At 32.3% G+C, this 25,328-nt stretch overlaps 3 protein-coding genes and 1 long non-coding RNA gene across 8 annotated transcripts; 1 reads left to right on the top strand and 3 right to left on the bottom strand.

Annotated features, from left to right (window-relative positions):
• Positions 1-940: 940 nt before the first annotated feature.
• On the bottom strand, positions 941-6,731 carry Olf186-m (Ki-ras-induced actin-interacting protein-IP3R-interacting domain olf186-M). Of its 3 annotated transcripts, XM_083085507.1 has the most exons (7): positions 6,315-6,731; positions 5,193-5,506; positions 4,967-5,018; positions 4,084-4,369; positions 3,705-4,000; positions 2,416-2,637; positions 941-2,316 (listed from the first exon to the last, which is right to left on the bottom strand). In XM_083085507.1, the coding sequence occupies exons 3-7, from the start codon at positions 4,974-4,976 to the stop codon at positions 1,232-1,234; spliced, it is 1,899 nt and encodes a 632-aa protein (XP_082941633.1). In that variant the 5' UTR covers positions 4,977-5,018; positions 5,193-5,506; positions 6,315-6,731; the 3' UTR covers positions 941-1,231. The 3 variants fall into 3 exon arrangements, with proteins under 3 accessions (XP_082941633.1, XP_082941634.1, XP_082941632.1); XM_083085508.1 differs by lacking the exon at positions 4,967-5,018 and having other exon boundaries at positions 6,315-6,730; XM_083085506.1 differs by lacking the exons at positions 5,193-5,506; positions 6,315-6,731 and having other exon boundaries at positions 4,967-5,182.
• Positions 6,032-21,408, top strand: LOC145963498 (F-box only protein 32). 3 transcript variants are annotated; one of them, XM_083085513.1, is made up of 9 exons: positions 6,032-6,229; positions 6,345-6,747; positions 16,891-16,937; positions 17,245-17,294; positions 17,517-17,703; positions 17,823-17,998; positions 18,078-18,328; positions 18,436-18,666; positions 19,114-21,408. In XM_083085513.1, exons 2-8 carry the CDS (start codon positions 6,626-6,628, stop codon positions 18,632-18,634), a joined length of 1,032 nt encoding a protein of 343 aa, XP_082941639.1. In that variant the 5' UTR covers positions 6,032-6,229; positions 6,345-6,625; the 3' UTR covers positions 18,635-18,666; positions 19,114-21,408. The 3 variants fall into 3 exon arrangements, with proteins under 3 accessions (XP_082941639.1, XP_082941637.1, XP_082941638.1); XM_083085511.1 differs by having other exon boundaries at positions 6,033-6,229; positions 18,436-21,408; XM_083085512.1 differs by lacking the exon at positions 6,032-6,229 and having other exon boundaries at positions 6,337-6,747; positions 18,436-21,408.
• LOC145963500 (uncharacterized) lies at positions 12,320-17,692 on the bottom strand. The gene is made up of 6 exons (XR_014436183.1): positions 17,459-17,692; positions 16,375-16,486; positions 16,222-16,275; positions 14,541-14,748; positions 12,587-12,652; positions 12,320-12,439 (listed from the first exon to the last, which is right to left on the bottom strand). It is a non-coding gene; the product is annotated as an uncharacterized LOC145963500 (long non-coding RNA).
• Positions 20,376-25,221, bottom strand: LOC145963495 (condensin complex subunit 2-like). The gene is made up of 3 exons (XM_083085505.1): positions 25,090-25,221; positions 24,882-25,012; positions 20,376-23,991 (listed from the first exon to the last, which is right to left on the bottom strand). Exon 3 carries the CDS (start codon positions 23,917-23,919, stop codon positions 21,862-21,864), a length of 2,058 nt encoding a protein of 685 aa, XP_082941631.1. The 5' UTR covers positions 23,920-23,991; positions 24,882-25,012; positions 25,090-25,221; the 3' UTR covers positions 20,376-21,861.
• Positions 25,222-25,328: the final 107 nt, after the last annotated feature.

Here is a 25,328-nt window from a genome sequence, read left to right as displayed (position 1 = left end):
TGACATATCATATATCTTTCTAATTATGAGCTAGATACATGTATTCAATCAACAAACATAATTACAAAATGATAAACGTTAAATTCAATATTTCAAACTTAACGAGTATATTAAGCGTGATGTGGGAATGTGCGTTTTTTGACAGTTGCATATATTTAGTATACTTTTTTACATTTCTTTCTTTTCAAAAAGTATACTTACATAACAATGTAAGTATACTTTTTGTAGTATACTTACATAAAGTAATTAATTAAAGTATACTTACATAAAGTAATTAATTAAAGTATACTTACATAACAAAAGTATATTTACATAACAATGTAACAAAATGAAAGAATATGAAGCGATATATAGAAAAAGAGATAAAAACAATTCAAGGCCAAGACAGATCGATTAAGTCACTTGTTTCGAATAATTATTCGAACTCATGAAAATGTCATGTTAAAATATACATTTTAAACGAGATAACACAAAACTTAGTTAATAGTTTCCAGATGCATTAATAGTGTCATTTAATCGCTACTAATTTATTGAAAAAGAAATTCTTTTTCTCTCAGTTAGCTTCAAAATACTGTCGACATGTTTAATTTGACATATGAATTCATCTTATTATATCATAAATTACATATATCAATAATCACACTAACATATATTTTCAACAAAATATAATGATAAATCTATTGCATCTTTTTTGATTATATGCCAATGTCTAGTATATTACATAAAATATAATATTTTCATCTTTATTTATAATTTGTATTAAATAAAATGTATAAAAAAATATACAAATTATAAATAGAGATGTAAATATATATACGAAAATTTGTGTTAACATTTTTATGATGTATTTAGTATAGAGGTAATTAAATGTATCTTATTTGTTTTCTTTTTTGTTGATTTTAACTAAAAATAGTTAAAAAAGTGATTGTTCTCATGTGTATACATTATAGAAATATCTGTTAATATCTTATAAAACACGAGCTTCGAAAATATTTGAGATTTCTAAAATAGGAGAATATATAGATTAATTCATAAAGTGTTATAGAAAGTTCGAGTTTATGAAGTATTATTAATTTTTTACCCTGATGCACACACACGCGCACGCACACACACGCACGCACGCACGCGCACACACACACACACACACATTTAACTATATCACAAGATCATATAACTACACAATTAATCATTTTCCTTATTCACAAAAATAGCAAGTTTTTTAACAATCTACTTAAAATCCTGGTTCCATTCTGACTGATAAAACGCTACTTAGCATGTCACGAATTTCTGCCACTTCTCTCCTACTTTTTGCTAATTTATCCTCTAATTTTTTATTTTCTCGCATTATCTTTTTCATCTTCCTCCAATATTTCCGTTTGTCGACATGACGACAACAATCTGGATAGTTTTTACTACGCTTACAATCTATACAAATTTTATCTTTGCAACAACAAACTTGATTATCTTGCAAACAAGAATGTTCATCCGATGCTGAATTTTCTATAGTTCCAAAGCATTTCATTTTATCAATAGTTTCGCTAATTTTTGATAGTGAAGACATATAATTGGGTTCTCTAAGTAAAGATTCTGTATCTGTTTTTAGTTCTAGATTGTTACTTTCAGTTGACTCAAGTGGCTTTAGCATATTTGGTTGGTGTGTACTATTAGTTACATCACTAGATATTTCCTCTTCATTGTCTACTTTACATTCAATTATCGCATTTGTTATGCTAGACCTAATAGGTTCGTAATAATTTGTAGTTGTATCACATACTCTAGACTGTCTTTTGAGACTTCTTCTCTTTTGCATTAATGTGCATTCCGTACTTTGGCTTTCAATAGAGCGCATTGCGCCATCACTAAATCTTCGTCTTCCGTCAAATATTTTACTTCCTAATGATTTAGTATCGCACGATCCATCGCTAGCTCTTCGAACATCAAAAAATTCATGTTTTTCATCTTTTGTAGAAGTTGTATTGAATGAATTATATTCTTGCTCATTATTATCTACATTTGTGCCATTTTGAGCAATATTCAAACTATTCGCGATCTCCCGATTGTCTTTTAATAATTGGTCAGTTTCGGGAAAATCTACAGTATCAAACGATAATTGTTTCGTTAGTTTTTTGTCTTTGTTTGAAAAATACCGATGTTCAAGCGTTATACTTTCATCTAAAGGTGATTGCTTTAATTCTATGGGTTCATTAATATCCAATGAATTATTACGACTATCTATTGTATTATTGGACGTAAGATTTGTATCATTGGATATTTCGATTAAATTTCCATCGCATCCAAAAGCAAATGATTTTTGTCCTACAAGAGATACATTTTACTCAATATTTATAGAGAATAATAATATAGAGATAAATTACATATTAAGACAGAATAATTTGTACCAAAATTTTCATTTACCTATAATCATACGTTTGTTGCACATATCAGGACTCTTGGAACGTGGTTGTTCTAAAAACTGTCTGTTATCAGGAGACAACACAGAAAGTCTTCCTGGGTTTTGATGTAAGGGATTGTACTGCTCACAATAATATGAATTTGTATCCATTTCATGGCTTTCGTGTTCCCGCAAACGTTCCATAATTTTTTGCACAATTTCTGATGGAGCTACATATGGCGATCCTTTTAAAAATAAAAAAAAATAATAAAATATATTTCGCTGTATATTCATTTTAGTCAACAATAATTGCCATCAACTAAAATGATGAGATATATAAGCTGAAAATGATTAAATACATATAATATTACATATTGAAAATATCACATGTAATACTATATGTATAAAAAATACAAAATACAAATAATGGCCTAGATAAATTTAAGCTTATGTATCACATAATGAATATTTTTTAAATGGATGAATACTGCACACAACTTGAAAAATTCAATACTACTTTACACACAATATAAGTGACAATACATTAAAAGACATTCATTAAATTCTATCGCCAATAACTTGCATTTTAAGTCTGTGCTCTCATTGTGCATTAGTACGCAATAACATATTTATTTTTGCATATATTAGCATGCAAATTAATGTAAAAATAAAATTACACATAGCTTTATTGTTGTGACAATGTGATGGTCTATTATTATTATATGATGATTACTAAGCACTTGAAATTCTAAAAGTATATTTTCACAATATAAAAAATCCAAATAAAATCACAAACTTCTACTTAAAATAGCAAAATATTGCATATTTGATTTATGTAAACTCAAAAGCAATGTGAAGAAATATAAAAAACTATAAATATAGAAACTATATGACCACCGAAAATAAAGACTATAATAATACAAACAAACAAAACAGCTTTTCTAAATACAATTAAATTGTGCATACATCAAAACAGTTTTGTCTACAAATTTTTACGCGAAACTTACAAAATTATCTGCTTCCGAGTTTCTATGTTGTCGGACGCGTGTAGAAGCGCATAATGCGCTATTGCTTCCTACAAAATTATCATGCTATATGGCAAATATTTGCGGGTTTATATTATTCCCAAGAATATGGTTTTAATGATCATCATAAAAGAACATCATAAAGATTTTGCTATATTTCATATACAGAAATTATTAAGATGTTTATAAGAGTTGACATTGATAAATTTAGAATCATTTCTATCTTCTACAAAAGAAAATGGTGATTTGTTATAGCACGACTGTTATTATTGAAAAATCAATCTTACCTGTTAGGCCTCTGTATCCTAAAGATACCGAATCAAAAGATTCACTATTCTCTTGTTGTTGCTTAAGAAACTCATCTATAGCAATGCCTTGTAATGATGATGGCTGAAGGAACCTCTTAGGAATGCGAGAAATTGGATCGTTCTCCCGCGGACTGGTTGAGCAACCGCCGAAACCAAGATCAAGCAAAATTGCTGTCGGATCCGCTTTTCGTAATTCTAATAAACTTTCGACACTACTACAGTGGCTACTGTCTGATTGAAAGCTCGCGTCTCGTGCCAGTCTATGAGGAAGCGAACTGCAATTCAAATAGATATTCATAATTTAATATGGATATTAAATATTTGTAAAAAGAATACAATCTTAAGTATGTTTAACTACCTTGGAAATATTGGTGTATTCATTGTCGATGAAGTAGGAACATTGATAGGCGCTGATATAGTCATGCTTGGAAGCTTTGAAGTTTTAGGAAACGGAATGTTTTTAGGCTCTGTTGGTGTTAATGGTTTATTCGAGTTGTGTTCTTGACATTCGTTTGTACTGTCCGATTTAGGCGATGGTATTGAATCAATCCATTGTTGAACTGGTCCACCGGCACGTCGTCTCATTTCCCAAATTCCACGTAACCAATCTGTCACTTTCAGAATAGTTTCCTTGCCCACATTTTCTAATTGAGTGAATTAATTATACAATAATTAATAAAATCATACAGTAAAATATATATATTTTATAAATATAAATAAAAATATTTTTATTTATACATATAATAGGGATAATTTCTTATTGTGTCATTTTAATATCATAAAAATTCAAACATTGCAATGACAGAATATTTAGCATGCATAATAATGATAGCAATATAACAATAGCAATATGCACATAACAATAGCAATATGCACATGCAAATTTTATATATATTTTTTTTCCTATGTTAATTACAAATTTTCTTAAAATCTGTCATAAAAATATCATGCTGCAAAATATCCAAGCTCTATTGAAAAAATAAACGATATTTAAAATCTTTTTCAAAGAATTGTCTGTGCATGATAACTTTAATGTAAGCATTAAAATGATAATGCCGATAAATACATTCTTGCATATTTATATAACTCGACATGATGTCATATGTGTGATAGCATAAATATGTATGCAATTTATTGTTTTCTAGTAAAGCTTCGAGACATAATTCTATCCGCTGCACTCTACTTTAACTTGTCAACGTAAAACGAGAGAAACGCGTAATATAACTTTGACGATGAAATACCTGGATCCATATCCTGTCGGACAGCATGAAGATAGAATATCGTAAAGAAGTGCTGTATGTCGCGCGCGCGTGTATACGTATCACGTGCCATATTACAGAGAGAGAAAGAGAGAGAGAGATATTATATTACGTTCAATTCATATTTACGCGCGATTGCGAAATTGTAATGGATTGTAACGAATGCGAAATCGCTCGGATTGAATCAGGAGAGTAACGCGATGCTTACCTTCGTCCAATTCAAATGAACGATTCACACACGACGCTCACTACAAACGAGCGCGATGTCTCTGCGACAGAGAGACCCGAAACGCATGTCCGCGTGACGTTTCCACAACGATTTGTTTGCGGCGCGGAACGATTGAGACTGGTTGCGCGCGTCCACTTGTCACAGTGTCCGTGACAGCCACGTCATCTGTCCCGGCCGTCAGTGACGGACGGACGTGTCTTGAAACCCTTGCAGCGTTGACAGAATAAATGCAAAGTGGCATTTTCCCTGCGTAAGTTGGATTGGGTGACTGTTTCATTTCGATCGACTCAAGCCTATTGTAAAAAAAATTTATTAATTCTTCGGATGTTCGAAAGTTTGATAATAAACAATAAGATAAATATATCAAGATTAACAAGATATCTTAGATTAGAAACTCGCGAACATACATTTGAATTTAAGATATCTGGAAGAAATTGATAAATAATTAATAATTAAATTTTGTTAGTTCAAATAAACATGCAATTTAGTGTACAAAATTATTGTTTAATCAATCGCAAAGGAAACTATTTTAAATATTTTTTTTAGTTCATTTAAATTTACCAAAAATCTTTTTTCCTCTCTTAATTGGTTTGTACCACGATTTTTTTAACATTCTATACAAGTATGTATACACGGCTGATTGTAAGAATAGAGTGCGTCTGCTAACTTTACTGCATAAGTAAAATTTTGCAAGCATGAGAAACTTCTCTTTATTGATAACAGATGGCACTTGCTTGCAAAATATGAAAATTTGACAGATGTCAATTCTAGTTTTCTTTTATCATTGTTACTGCGCTATATATCTTTATATCTTTTACAAAGAAATTTTGTAAATATATTTAGATATTTTTTTAGAAAGAGGTGCGCACATAATTAAACAAATTAAATCTCATACATTTCATGTATACATTTTCACGCGTTTGAAGCTAGATATTTTCGAGATGGACGTATCGTATTTTATCAAACTTGCTGTTGAGCCCTTTAATGGATTTTTACATAACAGCAAGATACAAAAGGTAATGGCCAGAATCTTTTTCTTTCGATTATTCTTGAATTTTTTAACCTATAAAAACCTATCCTTCCGCATATGAACACACATACATGAATATCTTCAATACGATCCGAAAGCAGCTGACTTCAGGCCTCAGGTGATTTGAGAAGACGTACGAACGTCAAGCGCGCGCACGCGCCGTTCGACGCCGCCTCACAGCTGATGCGCGGTGACGTCACTAAAACAAAGCCATGCGCGCTCGACAGAGCGCGAGACCGAGAGCGGAACAGAGCCAAGTTGTTCGGCGAAGGGAACGGAACCACGCAGTCCGCGGACACGGCAAGGTGCGCCTCGGGGCTCCACGGTTACGCGAGTCGACTCCCGTCGTCGCTTCCTCAGCCAGTCTTCGCGCGTCCTCAGGATGCCGTTCATATCCAAGGACTGGCGTAGCCCGGGCGAGGAATGGGTGAAGACGGTCGAGGGTTGGGAGAAGAAGAAGATCCTCGAGTGCGCCAACAACAAAACCCTCTCGCTTCTTCTGCGGTAAGTCGTTGTTTCAGTCGCTCTTTCTCTCTCTTTCTATCTTTTTCTATACCTCTTCCCCTCTTGCTTCTCTCCGTCGTTCTTTGTTCGTTTCGCGGCCTACGACTCTCTCGACGCACAGCTGTTACTCCGGCGTTTACATCGATCCGACTGACAGCTCCGTTTGTTTACATGCGAGCGCGAGCATTCTCGCGCTGACCGACCGACTCGATTTGCCACGCAGATTATTGCATCGATCCAAGACGAGGAACGTATAAATACATTAAATGGATATTGTTATTCGCAGTGCTCCAACTTGGACAAGGCTCAAGATTTCTTTGTGACTGCTATAGGTATTATAACGTCCCGACTAGTCTCCCGTTCTTTGAAATGCTCCATGACAGCCTTGTCATTAATGGATGCTGATATCTTTAATATAATACGATTAATTCGACTATCGCGAATATAACGTATGTCTTAGAATCTAATCAAATATGTGAATGCCATCTTTATATCACTATATATGTATATACAAATAATATGCATATAATGTATATACATAAAAAAATATATATTTTTTTTAAATTAATTAATTTGTTTATTTATATTCGATATTTTACACGATGTCGTTTTAATATTACTTCTATCCTTACTATTTATATTATGAGAAATAGTATCCTTACGACGAGTCGATCCTCGCTCATCTTCCGGCACGACCCATGGGTGATACCATGTTCCTCGAATAGCTCACGCGACTCGTAACTCGGGTAATTTTCAAGATCGCGTGTAGAATAACATTGTAATATCATTCAAATTGATCTATAATAACGTAATACGTATAATATGCGATGCAAAAATTTTTTTTTTTTTTCATTTTTGTCATTAAAGCGATGTCGCTAGAAATGTACCTCATGAAACGCGAGTCGAGTCGATTTCAAGTATTCGATTCGTATTGAGCCAGTCCCATGTGATTCGAGCAAATAATAATATCAAAACATCAATAAAATAGTATCGGAAGATAATCACTAAATATAGAATTGCTGCCTTGAGGGTGAACGAAAAATGAAGAAAAGTGTAGTAGAAATAGTGAAGGACAAGCCTATTATATATCATAAGCATAGCTATCTATAATCATTTTTCAATAAATTTATTAAATAATATTCTTGAGATTGACATGATTTTTATATTTCTCTTTCTTTTTCTATGCTTTTAAAATTGAAAATTTTAAATATTTTATTAAATAAATTGTTAAAACATTATTTAAAAAAAGCAAAATATTATCAGTTTTAGTTGTAATTGTTCAATTCAGAAGCAAAAAACGCGAGTAATTTTGTGACATTAACTGCATTTGACATTTCTAATTTGTGATAGAAATAAATACGCGCGTAAACTTGTTTTTCTTGAATATATTGTAGCTTGTGTTACTTCGCAAAAAATCATACGTTCACTTGTATCGAAATCTATTCACGTTTTGATTTTTATCAACGCAGCTGACCTGAACGCTTTGCGTTTGAATCAATCGAAAATCACGAGAATCATATCAAATAGTTATACGTGTAAAAAACAGAAGGAAAAGATCTATTTTCTTTTCTTTTTTCAATCTACGCTATTGTGTAAATGTGCGGTGTGTCATGAAAGTGAGATCACATCCACGGATTTCCTGACATTCGGATTAAGAATTAATTAAGCGCTAATAAAAGTCGGCAGCTTGTTAGCTCACAGCTCAAAGAGAATTATTTTTTCCCAACAGAAAATACCAATTTCACTTATTGACATCTATAATAAAAGTTAATATATCTTCACTAAATTATATTGTCTAACTCTAAATAAGATTATGACTTTTTTCAAAGATATATGGATTTAATAGTATAATATAAAACATACATAACATAAGTTGAAAATAAAATTAAAAAAAAAATTTATAAATTAATCTTTTTAAAAATTAAGAATTCTTTAAAAATTAATTTAATGCAAAGATAAGCCATGAAAAAATATATAATATAAAAATAAAATTTGTTTTTTCTTTTGAAGCAAAAAAATACTCATTTTATTTATAAGAGCTTAATTAATAATAGGATAATTATATCTTACATATCCTATAATATGATTTGTTATTGTTTAGAAATTAATCTAGATTGATATATGTCCTATTTCTTTGTAGCTTATATAACTGTTCTCTCTACATGCTAATAGGATTTTAGAATTTCGGAGATTTATAGGACTCGCAATTAACTTTCGAGGCTTATTGGCGGTTTGCTCGTCCTCGGGATGACCGCCGGTTGCGCATCGTGATTTCTTCGACCGGATATTAAGCCCATTGTGCTCGTTGCACCAGTTGTGTTTGTGACCGTGACAGACTTAGATAATTAGAATCGCGATGCATTAAGTTGACGGGCGCGCTGTCAAAGAACGCATAGCGCGGTTCTTTGTCTCCGCAACACGCGCATTTGCAAACAGCTGTATCGCGTAAACATACTCCCCCGCGCGCGACTTATTCCGCCTCGTAAATATTCTTCGTCGCTGGCGAATGAACCAGGCATGATCTTATTAAGAGCAATAAAACAAAGATTTGCTTACCACTTAAAAAAAAAATTCTACTTGTAAATTCAATTCTTTAATTAAAAGAATAATGCAAATTGCAATGCTTATAGAGATTGTAAATCAAATTTTATAATTCGATAAAAATTTGTGCCGCAAAATTTTCATTAATTTACATGTATTATTAATATGTAAATTTATACAGTGTATGATTAACTTGGTATTTTATTAAAAAATAACACGCAATATATAATTAAGAGCATTCACTTAATAAATAAAAATAATTATACGAGAGAGATGTATGAATAAATATATAGATGATATTTTTATGATACTTATAAATAACCATAAAATACAAAAAATCTAAAATCTAAATGATTTCTAAATCATTCGATAAGAAGTTTCTCATTTTCTCTTTTCTATGAGAGACGAAAGATCTTAAATTATCCATTTTGTACCAGATTTATAGTACAGCATATCAATCGATTCGCAATGCGAACTTGATAATTGCTTTGCTATTCTCGCTTTCATATCGGCGTTAGTTTTAGACAATAGTCTCGTCTAAAATAAAATTACTTTTTTATTCTAAACCTAATAATTAGTCTATTGCAAGTTCAATCGATTATGTACCTACGTTTGACGTTTAGTTTGGAACTTAATTCTAACTCCAAATAATCGATAATTATTATATAGCGACTATGCGACATATGAGAAATTAATTAATTTGCGGGAAGTATATAAAAAATTAACAGTTACTAGTGGTTTCTACAAATAATGTAACACAATAAACATGCTTTAAATAAGAAAATAATTGGATGATAAAATATACAACAAACAACTTGCTGGAAAAAATATACGTTCGTTAAAAATATGATATCTAATTATTCTCTTTAATGTCTCATGCACTTTAGATGATTACAAAGTATGTATATATTTATTTTTTTGTATTTTATTTATAAGTATCATAAAAATATCATCTATATATTTATTCACATCTCTCTCGTATAATTATTTTTATTTATTAAGTAAATGCAATGTGTGTGAAACAAACTCCTATATGAAACTGTAATTATATATTGCGTGTTTATTTCCGGTAAGATTGCCGCCAGAAGCCGGTGAGCATTTAGCATTTCTCGCTGCGTTGTTTGAAATATTTAGTTTTCAAACGGTGCAAATCTTGCGTGCCCCTTGCGTTTCCAATTAACGGTGCGTGCGTGCATCCGGATTTTTTGCGGATGTGAAAACCTCGAACGTGTACATATGTATATATTTACAAACGTAACACGCTTTCATAATTTTGTATTAGCACACAGTGCGTTGTATTTTAATATTCTTCAAAGCCACACATATTTCTTTGTATGTATTGATTATTTCTGCATTATCAGCATGTGTGTTACACATTTTATTTTTATTTACTTAAAATAAATTATAATATATATATTTATATTTATTAAATATATAATTTTTTGTCATAAAACATTCGACTTAAAAATTCACATATATGTTTTGTATTTTTAATTTTTTGCAGAGCACGCACACACACACATTGCAATCAATAAATAAAAATAAATTTTCTTACTTGTATCTTAGAAATATATGAAAATTTTTTAGAGAATTATATCGAGACATCACATATGAAGCTCTCGCGTTTCTACATACGAAAGTTTCGTCAGGGCGCTCAACTCTTCGTCGCGCTTTCTCGCACTCGTCAAAAGAAACTGATTCCTTTATTCCTTTCCTTCACGCTAGATGAAGACAAGTTAATACGAGGATCAAAGCTAAGATCGAGTTTCTCGAAAGCTTAGATTGGAAATATTGCTGATCAACGAAAATTTATATTCAAAAATTATATTTTATATATCTGCGTTTTCGTTATTTTCGTTTATAGAATAACTCGCTGAATAAAATCAGATTTTAATGTGAAAAAAAAATAAATATATAGTTACTTATTTCTTACTTTTAGTATGTAATATTAAAAGTTTTTAAATTTATTATTCTTTTCTTATTACAGACTTAGTGTTTTTTATTTATAGATCTTTGGAAGTCTTGAAGATAATTTTTCTTTGGCAAAAGTTTATTTAAGGAGCTTTATTTTCTCTAATAACTTTATCCAATATCTCGGTAACAATAAATCTTAATATTCTAAATAAAACAAAATAAAGTTGAAAATGAAAATTTATTTGATCATATCTCTCAAAAAATCAATTAGTAAAGAATCTTTTTTCAATCAAGATTTTCAATCATTTATAATGTTGATATTATTAATTGTTTGATATTTTGGTTAAGAAAAAGTTAATTTCAAGTTTGCGCGTCGAAAGATCCGATATAAAACAGAAACACGATAAATTTCAGTCTTTATTGACAAGTTTCGTAATAAAAGACTCCATTAAAAGTTGAACTAATTTCTTCTAAAGAAATAGAACATCACGTATATATATTTCGTTTCATGTCAAAGCAAGAATCATGAGATATTTATCATTGATAGAATTGTGTATCTCTTTGGATTCGCGGAGAGATCCTTTCCCCGTCGAGATTAGGCATCCTTGAGCGGACCAGGGCAAATTCTCAAAATGGGGAAATACTAGCGCGAGTCTTGCCGAGACGGAAGTGGGTCGTGACCTAGCTAGTAACGTGACCTGCACCAATTCGCAATACCATAGTGCTGTGCCCATGCAGCCTTGATAAATTCGGTTAGACAGCGCAGCCTTTTCGTGTGTTTGGACCCATAAAGCTGTCGACAGCGATACCATCTATTTTATTTTTTATAACCGGCAAAGAAAACTCAAGGAAAATGATATAGCACGAAGAAAGAGAGTATTTTATCTTACATTTTTAATCTCTGTGCTCTTAATAAAAGACTTATCTTTATAATCTGTCGATTATATAGAAATTAGTGCGTTTTGTGTAATTGAGCGGAACAAACGTTTTCGAACACGCTTGCTATAAATATTTAAATAAGAGAAAATCCTCATAAAAAAATTTGATATGATTTTTAACTTCATATTTTAAATAAAAAAATGCTATCAATTATATTGCACGTAAAGTCATATATGTATTGACAATACATTAGCAAAAATATTCTAAAGGAAGAAGAACATAATTGCTATAATTACTATATGGCTCATATAGTTGCAGATAAAGTAGCACCATTTTTTTCGAAATTTCAATCCTTGCCCTAAAAGTAAAAAGATTCTACAAATATTAGATATCTTACATATTCTAATATAGTGTTGAAAGTATGAATGTCGGGCATTTAATTCTTAATCAGAATTCTTAACTTCATAACATAATCACAAGGAAATTAGAAAACTAATTTTCTTACCCATTTTATTTTCATTATAGTACAAATGAGAATGTGAAAAGTTGTGAAACGAGCCACTCCTTCTACCTGAAATTCACGAGAGAAACATTTTATTAAATTTAAAAACGTATATTTATATAAAAAAATACATATCTACACCAGAGAATCAAAGCCGACCTCGTTGTTGAAGATTAGTAAATCGCTTTTTTGCCGTTACATTATCGCGTTGCGCGCATATACACACATAATGATCTTGATACAGTTAGATAAAATGGTTGGAAAGTACGGATTGTTGCGTGCGGAAGAATTTAAAAGCCGGTTTTCTCCGTTTCCCTCGTTTCTCGTTGATTTTAATACGCTCGATGCGCCCACCCGCGCCATTATTTCGACGATTCAACCGTGTACTCGTCCTACGCGAGTTTTCCTAGCCTGACGGGATTAGCCGCACCACGAAAGGGTCGGTGAACCCGATGGAAGTAAAAGTTTCGTGCCCCGAACCAATCTCTGACACTCTCTATATTCGCATTAATTATTCGCACGTTTTGTGCGATATATCACGCTGTATGTTGCACTATATATTTAGTTTCGTGCGTATTATCTCGTGAAAAAATCACCGTTATATTCGCTTTTATCATCCAACTTACATACGAGGTTGGCTTGACTCGCGAATGTTTGTCACGAAATACTACGTTGCTTACATGGAAAAAAATGTTAAGCACAACAAAATTTGATAAAACTCGTTGAAATAAAATATTATTACTAATAAAATATTCTATCATTAAAATAAAATATTAAAATATAAAAAAATATGTATATATTAAAAGAAAATAAAGCAAGTGTAATACATTTTTGATCTATTAAATACTAATTAAATAATATTTAGGTGTGTTTTAAAGAAGTTTTAAAATAGAAAATTATTTACAAGGATATATTATCTTTAATCTATAGTTTATTTTTTTTTATCCAGAGTATTCCAAATTTTTGTGTTTCTTCATGATTTTTTATCTACTACATGTATGTGTGAAAATTTTGAGAATCTCTGGTTATACGAGAATTATTATTAATTTCCAAGAACACATTTTTCCAAGCCTTGTTTTTCACGTTTTAAAATAACAGAGAGTTTATCAGAGGCAATCACGGTAGCTATATTTATTTCGATCCAAATCTGGATACAGTCTTGTTCGCGAATCTCTTTAACTATTCATTTTGCGTATACTGAATTCCGTCGCAGAAAGTCTCCGCATTGCTATTTTTCGATGTCGTTCTCGTCGAGTTGAATCCCCTTAAAATCCGTCTCTGCTTCTTCAATAATTTTTATTGAGATATATCTAGCTCGATCATTTTATGCCGCAGAGCTAATGGAACAAGATGCTTAGGGTGCTGCGAGTGTACTTACAGTTATATATCAATCTCTACATTGTACAAAGAAAACTAAAATAAACCATCAGTGTTGTTCTTCTGCGGCTCGGAAATAGAAAGAGAAATGAAGAAACGGAGACTATAGGACTTTCTAAACCTTCCATCAATGTAATTGTTTATAATTTCGAAACTGTGTCACTTCAACTATTAATAATCGAACTAATAACTAATCATTTTTAACTTTATAGACAAGTTAACTTTATAGACAAATCCGTCATTGAAATTAAACTCGGATAATAAACTTGGACATTCTATGCGATATGACATCAAATTATATATTTCGATATATAATATATTTGTCCTTCTATCTTCAAGCTGTAAAACATCGGCTTGACATTGAGTGCTCCAGTCAAGGTATCGATATTGAACATTATCGAGGGATTTTCCGCTTTTTTATTGGACTCTTTATTCGTCGCATGTATACGTATGTCTACAACTGATCGTAATGAATACTACGAGTAGTTATATAATCCTACGAACTAATGATGAGATATCTTCTCGTCCCCCCTTGTCTCTCTGTCTATCTCTCTCTCTCCATCCCATCATATAAACTTACATAAGATCTCCTACGGGCGATTCGACGACCTTAGACGTCTCGTCGAGCTCATGATTCGAAAGGACGCATCCCGATCGATATGTTAAAATCGAGGTTTTCTCGCATTCAGTCTCGCTCAGGCGGAAAAGTCACAAATATACGTCGCACGCGAGGCTATTGCACGTGTGAATATATACGCCGGTTAACGTACAAGGTCATTGTTGCGTCCCTATAATAGAACGAACGTCGTCATTAGTTGGATAGGTAAAATCATAAGCGTGACGAGAGGGAATGCGACAAAGTTGTACTACGTTGGATGTATTCACAAAAATTATTTTGAAAATATATAAGGCACATACATGCTTTTAAAATATAAGAATTGCTATAAGAATTGCAAACAATAACAAGCTATTAGATACTTAATAATATTGGAATAATATTGCCTAAAAGTTCTTGTGACGTAAAGAGTCACGATAATTTAATATCGATTGTATGCTTCTTTAGAATCGATAATGCAACAACTCTTCTCTTAAAATTTCTGTCACAAATAAATCTCTAAAGAAGATATCTGGTATCTCGAAAAGTTTGACATTTTTAAATTTGACATTTATCGGATTCCTAAATCTCTGCGAGAGGTTTACAATTTGTGAGTCGAAAATTTCAAAAATCTGGAAAGAATCGCGTTTATGCAAGTGCTTTTACAGCTCATGCATAAATAATCACGGAGAAGAAATCGGAAAGCATTATATCCAATAAAATTCGTTCCATCTTTGTATCTTTTTTAATGGATTTATAAACGGCAGAACTTTAATAAATATCGATCGCTCGGATACTTTGAAACTTATTAAAATTAGCGAGAGGTGTTGGCCGCGTTTCGCGAGTCTCGATAATACTTCGTGCGAATAAATCTGCAAGTTTTAAAAGCGGAGAATAAATCTCATGTATATTGGACTTTTTATTTAAATACAAATTATTAATAGAATTCATTGTAATCCAGTAACAGTTAAATAATCGATGTCGCGTCTATTATGAGACTATGAAGTCATCTCGCTTACGTAATATGTGTTGTCTAATGCGATTTTATGCAATTACGATGCATTTTTTCGCTTCCTCCTTCTTTCTTATGTGATTATTTAACGCGATCGAAATGAAAGGGTTATTATCCTCGATGAAAATGATGGTTAATGTCTATTTGCGACGTGTGTCTGCGTTGATTATGATCGGCGTGTTATAAAACGATTATGGTCTCTGTTAAAGGTACCACTGTCGAGACGGATTTGTCGTGGCCTGTTTAACTGATTATACCGTGAATACGAACACCTACATGTGTTTCTCTCTTTTTTTTTGTCAGATACAAACCCGATGATAATATCAATAATTCACAGTAATTTTTAGCGGATATATAAACTGTGATCAATTTTCTTATGAATTCAGGCTAAAAATTCATTATTTATTGCGGATAAAAATAATACGTTATGACTTATCTTATATATTTTTATTACTTGAAATTATGCAATGGTTTTTTATGCAATTCGAAGTTTTTAAATTAAACTCTATCAATTGTCATGTCTGAAAATAAAAATAAAAATAGTCCAAAAATTATTTTCTTAAGAGTATCTAAAATTGATATTATTAAGGATGGATAATTATTATGTTATTATTATATTAGAGAATCAAAAATATTTTAATATAATATTCTTACATATACTTTATGCACTCTTCCTATTATTTCTCCATTTTGCAAACTAAGTTTTGTCTGAAAAAAATTGTAAGAAAACTAGTGTAAGTCCTATGAAATATTATTTCGTGAACAGTATTATACATACTAGCTTTCCATAGTTGAATTGAAGCTTACTTTGTCGCGAGAGGTAACAGCCACGAGTCCGTTGAAACCGGTCGCGGTGTATTATGCCATAATTGGGATCGTATATTAGTGCCTCTAGCAGAAAATATCTACACGCGTACTTCTACTCGACATAAAACAAATCATAAATTTAATTTAAGAAACTGATCTAATAAGATATATATTTAAAAATATTTACATTATATATATATATATATATATATATATATATATATATATATATATGTATATGTATATGTATATGTATATGTACATATATGTATATCATATATGTATATTAATGAAAAATAGATTAATACTAAAAAACCGCTGTTTTTGCATGATATTTTTGAAATTGTAATTGAATTAAATATAAAGCAAAGAGGAAAGAATTTTCACATTTTTTATGCTTCATTTAATAAATTTAATAAATATTTTAATAAATATGATTCTCTGAAATTCTAATAAATTTTGTTATGTTTACATCTCTAAAGTGCGTCTATTTCATATCGTTTTTTTTTCTTACAGCAGCGAGAAAGATGCCGGCGATAAGAAAGAGAAAGATAAGAAGAAAGGTAAGAAGTAATATTACCATTGAAACTTATTTACATTTTCGATTCCATATTCTGAAATATATTTCAATTCCAATTGATCTTCGTTAGTTGTACTTATAAATTCAAGTTTGTTATAAACTTGTATTTTCTCTTTGTATTATTTTACTTTAATATCAATAATTTGAATCGGCTATGTCGAGCATATCGGTCAAGTAATTTTGCCGATGTCAAGCATTGAGGGAGGAAAAGAGCAAAAGAAAGGGGAGCATCCTTAGTAAATTAAACTCGAGAAAATTCTTGACTGACAAACATTTTTCTTCAATTTCAGAAAATGCCGTCCAACCACATTGTCACATCACACTGAAGTGCACACGCGAGGTGAGTGACTCCTTCCGGCCCGGTCTTAATTTAGACCCAACCTTGTGCAAGAGGAAAGAGACTGAGATTTGCTCGATAGAGACATGTTAAGTGCGACGAGAAAAAGAAACGAAAAAAAAACAAAACAAAAGAGATACCAGTAACAAACTGTCGACAGTTCTTACTTCTCCTATACTTAGACATCTTAGTGAGCGAGATCGTTATCCGTTCCTAAATTTACAGATCGCCGGCTTCAATGGCCTGAGTGATGCCTTGAAGAGGCTGGATTTCCTGTCCGCGGTGCACGACTGCCGTCGTTTTAATTACATCGTCCGTCTCCTGGATCTCCTGGTCAGTCATAGAATGGGTGGTCTCAGTGGATGCGCTCAGAGAGTGCTCTTCAACATGCTCGAAGAAGTAGCCCTGGAAGGTAAAAGGATTTCGTTAGTTTATTTTGAGATGAATTCATCGAAAATTGTTCGATTCCGCGGATATACTTTCCCGAAATGTTGCTCATACTAAACTGACCTCTGCGTTGATTATTTGTAGTGTCACTGTCGCAACAACAGACGGGAAGACTGCGACGTCTTATAGAGAGAGTTCGGGCATTCAGCGCCGGTTGCTGCTGGGGAGGCAGGCCTCTAGGTTCCGTCCTCCTATGGGAGAAGCATAAGGCAGCTCTGGAGAGAATCCTGCAGATTGCCTCATCTATTACTATCACTCAGGTAAGGTACTCAAAAAAGTTTGCAAAACGATTTAATACTTACAAGGATATTCAAGATCATAACGAACGAGCCGTTGTAGCCGGACGAGCAACAACAACCTCAATGGTCAGATTTGCCGCCCGAGTGCCGGCGGGAGGTCCTCCTACGCTTGAGCGATCCGCGAGATATCGAAGCCTCGTCTGAAGCCTGCGAGTACCTCGCTGTTTTGGCGCAGGAGCAAAGAATCTGGCGCGAGCTCGCCCAGTATCATTTTACGCCACAGCAGATCGCTACCACCACACAAAACAATCCTGGAAAAGACTGGAAGACTATATTCACTATCGCCCGAAGGTTAATATATATTTTTCTATACGAACCGAGGGTGCTGCAAATATTAATTTAGTGTATTCCAAAAGTTTGTTTGTCATTACTATATGTATTTCGTCTGTTTTATCCAGATCGTTCGGATTGCGGGAAGAATACGCCGAAATGATACAATTATGCCGCAATTGTCGTTGCTTGTTTTGGCGATCGCTGGGTCATCCCTGTATCGCGGATCAGGATCCGGCATTTCAAGAAAAGCTAGCGGACGTCGATCAGGCGTCTCTCCACGTACCGATTCCTCCGCAGACCTTCCTAAAATTCTTCTCGCTGTGAAAGCTTTCACGATACAATTGTATTGTAAGAATGTATGTGCAAAGAGAGCGAAAGCGATGACGGAATCGCTATTGCGAATGCTTGAGAAAGAGAGAGATTCTAATGTTATCTTCTGAGAAATATATTTAACTCGAGATACTCTCAATACATGGTATATGGGTCCGAAAGATAGAGATCGATAGGAATATGTTCTTTGAGAAATTTGATATTGATCTTGCTTTAACAAATATCTTTAACTGGAGGCCTATACTTTTGTCTGAATTCTTCATGAATATTTGAAGATAGATAAACCGCCCAGAGTCAGAAAAATACAAATATTACTCAATATAAAGATATCTTTTAAAGTTTACTTGCTCCATAATTAGTGATTCATTTAGATTTTTGTTAAAGGAAAATCGATCCTATGCTTTCTCTCTGGTTACATAAGTAATGTTTTCTATTACTGATTTCCATTTTCACGAGCTCATTTTTATATCTAGATCGAGTGATTGGTATTTTCTGGTCAATGGAATCTCCAGTGTAGTACAAGATTTCCAATCTGCTTTTCTTTGCTTCAAGATTCCTATGGTGTGGATACGCATTTTAAGAACGATAAGGGAAGGTTTTTCCATTATCCTTCGAATTACGGTTGTAGAAAATAGACACTAGTCGTATAATGTTGTTTGTGGTAAGAAAAAAAAAGTCACGCGCGTCTGTTTAAGAAAATCGCAGGATTTTATCGATTTACGCTGACAAGCTTTCGGTGTTCGAAGCGGATAAACGACTACGTGTAATTTTGCGGTAGCACTCTTTGAGATCCACTGGTTTTCACTGATAATATCAGCGAATAATCAGTTGACAGTATCAACTGTCTTTATCGATTTAAACGATATTTGTTATGCTAACAAAATGTATCTCGAAGCATATACGTCTGATATTTTGCAGAGCAAAAGAGACTTTCTCGATTCTAACACAAAGTGTTGGAATAAGCTCAATTCTAATTAAAATAGAAATTTAATTTTCTTACAGTTGCATTATCGTGCGAATTATAAATATATTTCAAAAATTAGATTTTTTCTATAAAATATCAATGAAGACAATCGAGTTTTTTTGAAAAATTTTTTTTTCTTCCGTCATTACAGAATCATTTTGTCGACAGTACACATGGAAAATGAATGAAAAAAGTTGTATCATTATAAACACATTGTTTAACCGTTTGAATGCCAAGCGGCGCGACCGCGCTCCCCCCGTCCAATATCCAAAAGTGCCAGCGCATCAATCTATAAATTCACAGTAACTGCACGCTTGATATCGCTCAAGATATTCTACACAGAGCGAATGTTTACACTTACAATATAAAAAAAATGATCAAAAAAGTAGTTTTTAAAAAATTCTCTGAGTCTTAATAAAATTCCATGAGAATTCCCTGATTTTCCAGGTTAAAACAAAAATCCCTGAGAAATCCAGGTTTTCCAGGTTTTTTCCGGTAGTATACACCCTGGATAATAATTATTGCTTATAAGTAAAAAACAGCGCAATCGCGCTTGGCTCTTTTCGACTCGGAATTAGACAAGCGCTATCGCGCCACTTGGAATTTTTCGATCGAGTTTCTACAAAAGTCCGTGGCATTCAAACGATTAAAATACGATGTAACATTGATACAATAGAAAAACACAGCTATTCCTTAAACGAACGTACTTTTGGTGCTATTTACAGCTCTATTGCATTTTGGATTTGCATTTAGATTATTAAGCAATGTGAATTTTATTTTCATATATTATTCAAGGCAGAATATTTATCGCGCTATTTATAATAATTATACGCGTCGTACTTTTTATTTTACCAGAATGTATAGACTTTATTATTTTTGTGCAATATTCTTATGTATTGTATTCTTTCTATATTTTTTTTATTTTGTAGCATTATTTTTCGGTGCAATAACGTGAATTATAATAATGTATTCGCAATTTTCGGCCAAGCTATTAATAGAAAAGTCCCAGAGATCTTCTCTGATCGTAGAACGATATCGCTATCGTAAGTTTCAAGAAGATAATTCGTCTGGATGTTATGATGAAGATGTACATTAAGTAACTTACAAAGTACAAAATGTAATCGTCATTATCAAATTGCGACCGCAGATAAATCGCGGAATCATGTCGTCGCCTATACAGGGTGTCGTAGTTAAAGCAATACAGAGATAACATATATTTGAACTTCCGCATTGTATCTGTATGTTCGTTTCGAAAAAGATTCTATATTTATATATATATACATTATTTATAACGTGTGAGTTTATGCGCATATGTATTTATTTGACTGTAACAATAATGTGGATTTTTAAAAAAGACCTAAGTTATGATATAATATATAAAAAAAAAGAAGAAATTCCATTGTTACTAAATCGGAGAACGGAAAATTATACTGCCAAAGCGGATGCTATTGCATTTACATGAATCGATACGTCGTTTGTGTAAATTTCCGTATAGCGACGAGACGTTTTTTTGATATTTGCTGTTTTATTATTAGCGAAAACTTAAATTTACTGCATGACTTAAATATATTAACCTAGTCACTAAACAGAATGACCAAAATCGCGGTTTAAGCGCAACATTAATGTGTAATAAGCTCGATTTGAAAAAATTCTGGCAGCTCACATTGTGTACATTAATTCAACGAACTGGTCTCTGTAAGATATATATAAAGCGATCCTATGATCAGAATTATTTTACTTACATAAGCAGATGTGTAGAATAGTGTTGTGCAAAATGCTTCAAAATAAACTTTATTTAAATATATACACATGTAATTATTAGTTATTATTTCTTAAATTATTATTTTTACGTATGTAATGAGGATTTTAATTATGATATTTATTTAAATTCTAATGTCATTTTTTATTTAAAAATATTAATATGATTCTTGTATATACTAATAGAAAGTGTTTAATAAGCATAATTTTTATGAAGAATGTTATATCCGAACAATATATATTTTATACATTTGCTTTAATTGCTGAAAATTAATTTCTAATTTAAAAATTCAAAGAAATTAATCTAATTTTTAATCCAATATTAAAACAAAACACATGTAGAGTTTGTTCGTGGGTTACGCTTATGTGAATATATGTCGATGTATATATAATTAAAGCAAATATATATGATATATATTGTACGGTTTATATTCTTCATAAAAAAATTGCCTATTAAGTATTTTTCATTATATGTACAAAAATAATAGCAATGGTCTTTTTAATCCGCTCCAACAATAATATCGGACATGTCCGGTAAAGAATCAATTTTTAACGTTTTTTCATTTGCAAGATGTAACAGGGATATAAAAGAAATCGGCACGCTCAATGCTTCGATATTGGTTTTCGTTAATAATTTTGGTAACATCTTGTAAATATCGCTAAATTGTTTACTCTCTTTCATCACACTCGTTTCGGTATCCTCTACCTCGTTAATATTTATTAAATCAATATGGTCATTCGTACACAATTTCCATATGGATTTTTTCAATTGTCGCATGTCGATTTTTTTCGCCTTGAGACAATATGTAATGGGTATTTTATTAGCTAGCTTTGGCGCGGCGACTAGATTGTCACCGATAAAGTTTTGGCCAGCTAACGCATCATCTTCAAAGTTACAATCATCCCTACCTCCTTCTTCATAATCATCACCGTTATTCGTATCGGGACAATATTCTAATGTGTCGTTTGGATTGTTGTAATCGTATTTCTCGTTGTCCGACACATCCATGGTGGCTACTGCATTATTATCATTCTCTTTTCCATTGTTTGGCGGTTTTAAAATCAGTCTTGAATTTAGGTACAGTTTCGTCATTTGCGCAATATCATAATGCACATCTTCCGGTAACATTAGGTCCTCAGTGTTCCATTCTGTTTTCGCGGTCTTGGCTTGTAATTTATTGGATTGGCTCAACGCGAACTTTGCATCAACCACGTCGGAATTCTCATTATATGATAATTCAGTCTGTCTTTTCTTGCGCAACGGAGCTTGCATACAAGCTCCCACCACTTTGGTGCTGACAGCGGCGTCATTGGAAGGTCTGGCAAAATTTCGAAATTTCCAATGAGACGGCCCGGCCCAATGCAAATTCATGTGCGGCTGGAGAAAAGAATATTCGGATGCATTCGTCGTTAATATCTGAACGTTGCGCGTATCCAAAATATTCTCGCTACGTCGATTCGCTGCCTCTTGGTAACATCCTTGAACATTATTGTCATCTTGCTGGAAATCAAAGTAATTCATTGGTTCAGGCACTGGATTGTTATCGTCTTCGGGTTCTACGCTCGCTTCTAGATCAAAATGAAATCTGTTATTATCATCATTATGTTCAGTTTCCTCAGCCAAATCTTCTTCCGGCTCATCTTCCACGGACCAGCCGAGAAACTCGAAGTTCGAATATGATGCGCAGATCTCAAGATTCGAGAAGTCATTAATTATCGGGGTACTATATTTTACATCTGAATTATTTTGTGAGTCAGATTTATTCTCTGCAATATCAACAAGCACATCGTTATATAGATGCAGATAAAAACCGGAATTTGCATGATGTGGTAGCGTCGCTTGATACAGCATGTCGCTGGTTTGCGAATCTCCCTCCCCTATCATCATCGACATTGGTTTTTGAATTTCGATATTGCCTCGTAAAGACTCTACAGTGCTAAAAATTTTCTGCTTGGCTTTCTTTTTCTTCTTCTTTTTTTGTACTATGTTCACTTCCGCATCTTCCACGTCTTCCCTATGCTCCCCTGCATTTTGTTCCATATCGTCGACCGCTTGTTTATCTAATCCGCCCACTATTTTAAGTATTTCGGTATGCACGCTATCTACACGAAATCCGTAAATCTTGGTGCTCACATCCAAAGATGTACTAGCCACTTGCAGATTTGACATATTGGCATCCTGCTTCTTTATCATATATGTCATAAAATCGATCATCTCTAAACTAAACGCATTCTTAATGTTAATCTTGTTCTCAGCGTTCAATTTTATGCACTGAGATATGCTCTCGGCCATCTGAGGTGCCGGGATATTGGCTAAGAATCCCAAACCAAGAGAGTGTCTTTTGTTAGTGGATGTATTGGTAGATAATGGTGTTGATGTAAAAATTTCACGTCGACGAGCAAGACGTTCCGCTTCATCGTCATTTACTGAGAGAGCAGTTGAGGGTGGATTTTGGAAAGAAACAGATTTTCTTCGCAATGGCGATGAAGAAGTTGGTGAATGTTGGTGCACCACAGACTCCAGCCTCTTGTTCACTATAGATTTACGAGCCTCCATGTTGTTATAAAAAATCTATAATTTTGTAGATTTGTACTCTATGTATCTTTTTTCAAATTGATTCTTGCATTCCTGAAAGAAAACAAGCACATATTTATTTCAATCACTATAAATTGAATTATTTATTCTCATATTATATATCATATATTTATAATATATTTCTAGTTTCTGCCTAATTCTATTTTTTATATAATACAAGTCATATACAAAAATTGTTAAAGAATGATAAAAATCATTTCTCTCAAAGTTGTCTTATAAATATAACAATTTATATAATCAAAACACAGGGACCATAGAAAACGAAACAACAAATTCATGTCTATCAATAGCATTGTTATGCTATTAAGCAAATAAAATATACTTTGCAATATAATATACATTATAATTATTGGTTCTTAATAAGTGCTTAATGCAAATATACACTATAATTACTTGATTCGAAATAAAATTATAGGTATAATTCAGCCTTAAAGGTTATATAGCGTAAACAGTTTTGATTAATACCGTGGATTTTAGCAATAATCAATGACAAGTTAATTAACATGTTTGTGCACCAAATAAATTATAATACTTTTAATTTCTGAATAACTTTAAGATATTAAATACTATTGAGATCACTGATGAGATTAATATACACTATGTACGGTTATATAAAAAATTATTTAATTATATATCTTATCATTATATGCTTTTAATAGTAAAAATTCCCGACATAAATAACAAATCATGAAAAATTTATTCAATATTCAATGCATATTAATCACAATTTTTTTCTCCTAATAATCTTAAATCCATAATGTAATTGTTAAACAGAACTTTTTATAGATCTTGTCTCTAAAAATTATGCTCCATTTTCGAAGCTATACAATAAGATATAAAATGACTGTATCTAATGAAAAATATCTGCATTCTGCCAACAAAAGGATTAATGAATTAATTATAAACATTTAAATATTACTTACTCTCCACTGTTTATAGCAGAGAAATTATTTGCTATCTTTTCCAGATCACCCCTAATCAGCCGTAACAGAATATAATAACGCTGCAGTTCGTCGCGAGTTTTTTGCAGGACTTCTAACATGCGTCTATCGTCCTGAGAAGACGTCGGCATTACGACGTACTTTATGATATATGTATGTGTAAGATGTTTAAATATTTAAATTATCATACTAATTGTCTATGTTTCCTATAACTTGTCTACCTCTTGCTAGCACTTGTTAATGTCGTAAGGGACAGAAAAACAATATTGGCAACAAAAATTGTCCGATAATAAGATAATTCAAATATCTTACAAAGTGGTTAACGTACATAACGTCATCAGGCGTTCCTAAAGACTTGCACTACTGATATTATTTGAAAACTTACGTGTGAGGGGAAGCGTTTGATTGACCAATCAGGATGAAAAAGGC

Source organism: Camponotus vicinus, unplaced genomic scaffold, assembly GCF_025532165.1.
Source record: "Camponotus vicinus isolate PSW18456_S1 unplaced genomic scaffold, iyCamVici1.0 SCAF_12, whole genome shotgun sequence".
Taxonomy (NCBI): domain Eukaryota; kingdom Metazoa; phylum Arthropoda; class Insecta; order Hymenoptera; family Formicidae; genus Camponotus; species Camponotus vicinus.
This window is presented reverse-complemented; position numbering and strand designations above follow the sequence as displayed.

Excerpts from the sequence above, each read along its gene's own strand:
- LOC145963498 (XM_083085513.1), top strand. The coding sequence starts at position 6,626 with ATGCCGTTCATATCCAAGGACTGGCGTAGCCCGGGCGAGGAATGGGTG. Across the intron at positions 16,938-17,244 it reads AGAGAAAGATAAGAAGAAAG|AAAATGCCGTCCAACCACAT; the intron begins GTAAGAAGTAAT and ends CTTCAATTTCAG. Across the intron at positions 18,329-18,435 it reads ATATTCACTATCGCCCGAAG|ATCGTTCGGATTGCGGGAAG; the intron begins GTTAATATATAT and ends TGTTTTATCCAG.
- LOC145963495 (XM_083085505.1), bottom strand. The coding sequence starts at position 23,919 with ATGGAGGCTCGTAAATCTATAGTGAACAAGAGGCTGGAGTCTGTGGTG.
- Olf186-m (XM_083085506.1), bottom strand. The coding sequence starts at position 5,057 with ATGGCACGTGATACGTATACACGCGCGCGCGACATACAGCACTTCTTT. Across the intron at positions 4,370-4,966 it reads CCGACAGGATATGGATCCAG|AAAATGTGGGCAAGGAAACT; the intron begins GTATTTCATCGT and ends TCACTCAATTAG. Across the intron at positions 2,317-2,415 it reads CAACAAACGTATGATTATAG|GACAAAAATCATTTGCTTTT; the intron begins GTAAATGAAAAT and ends TATCTCTTGTAG.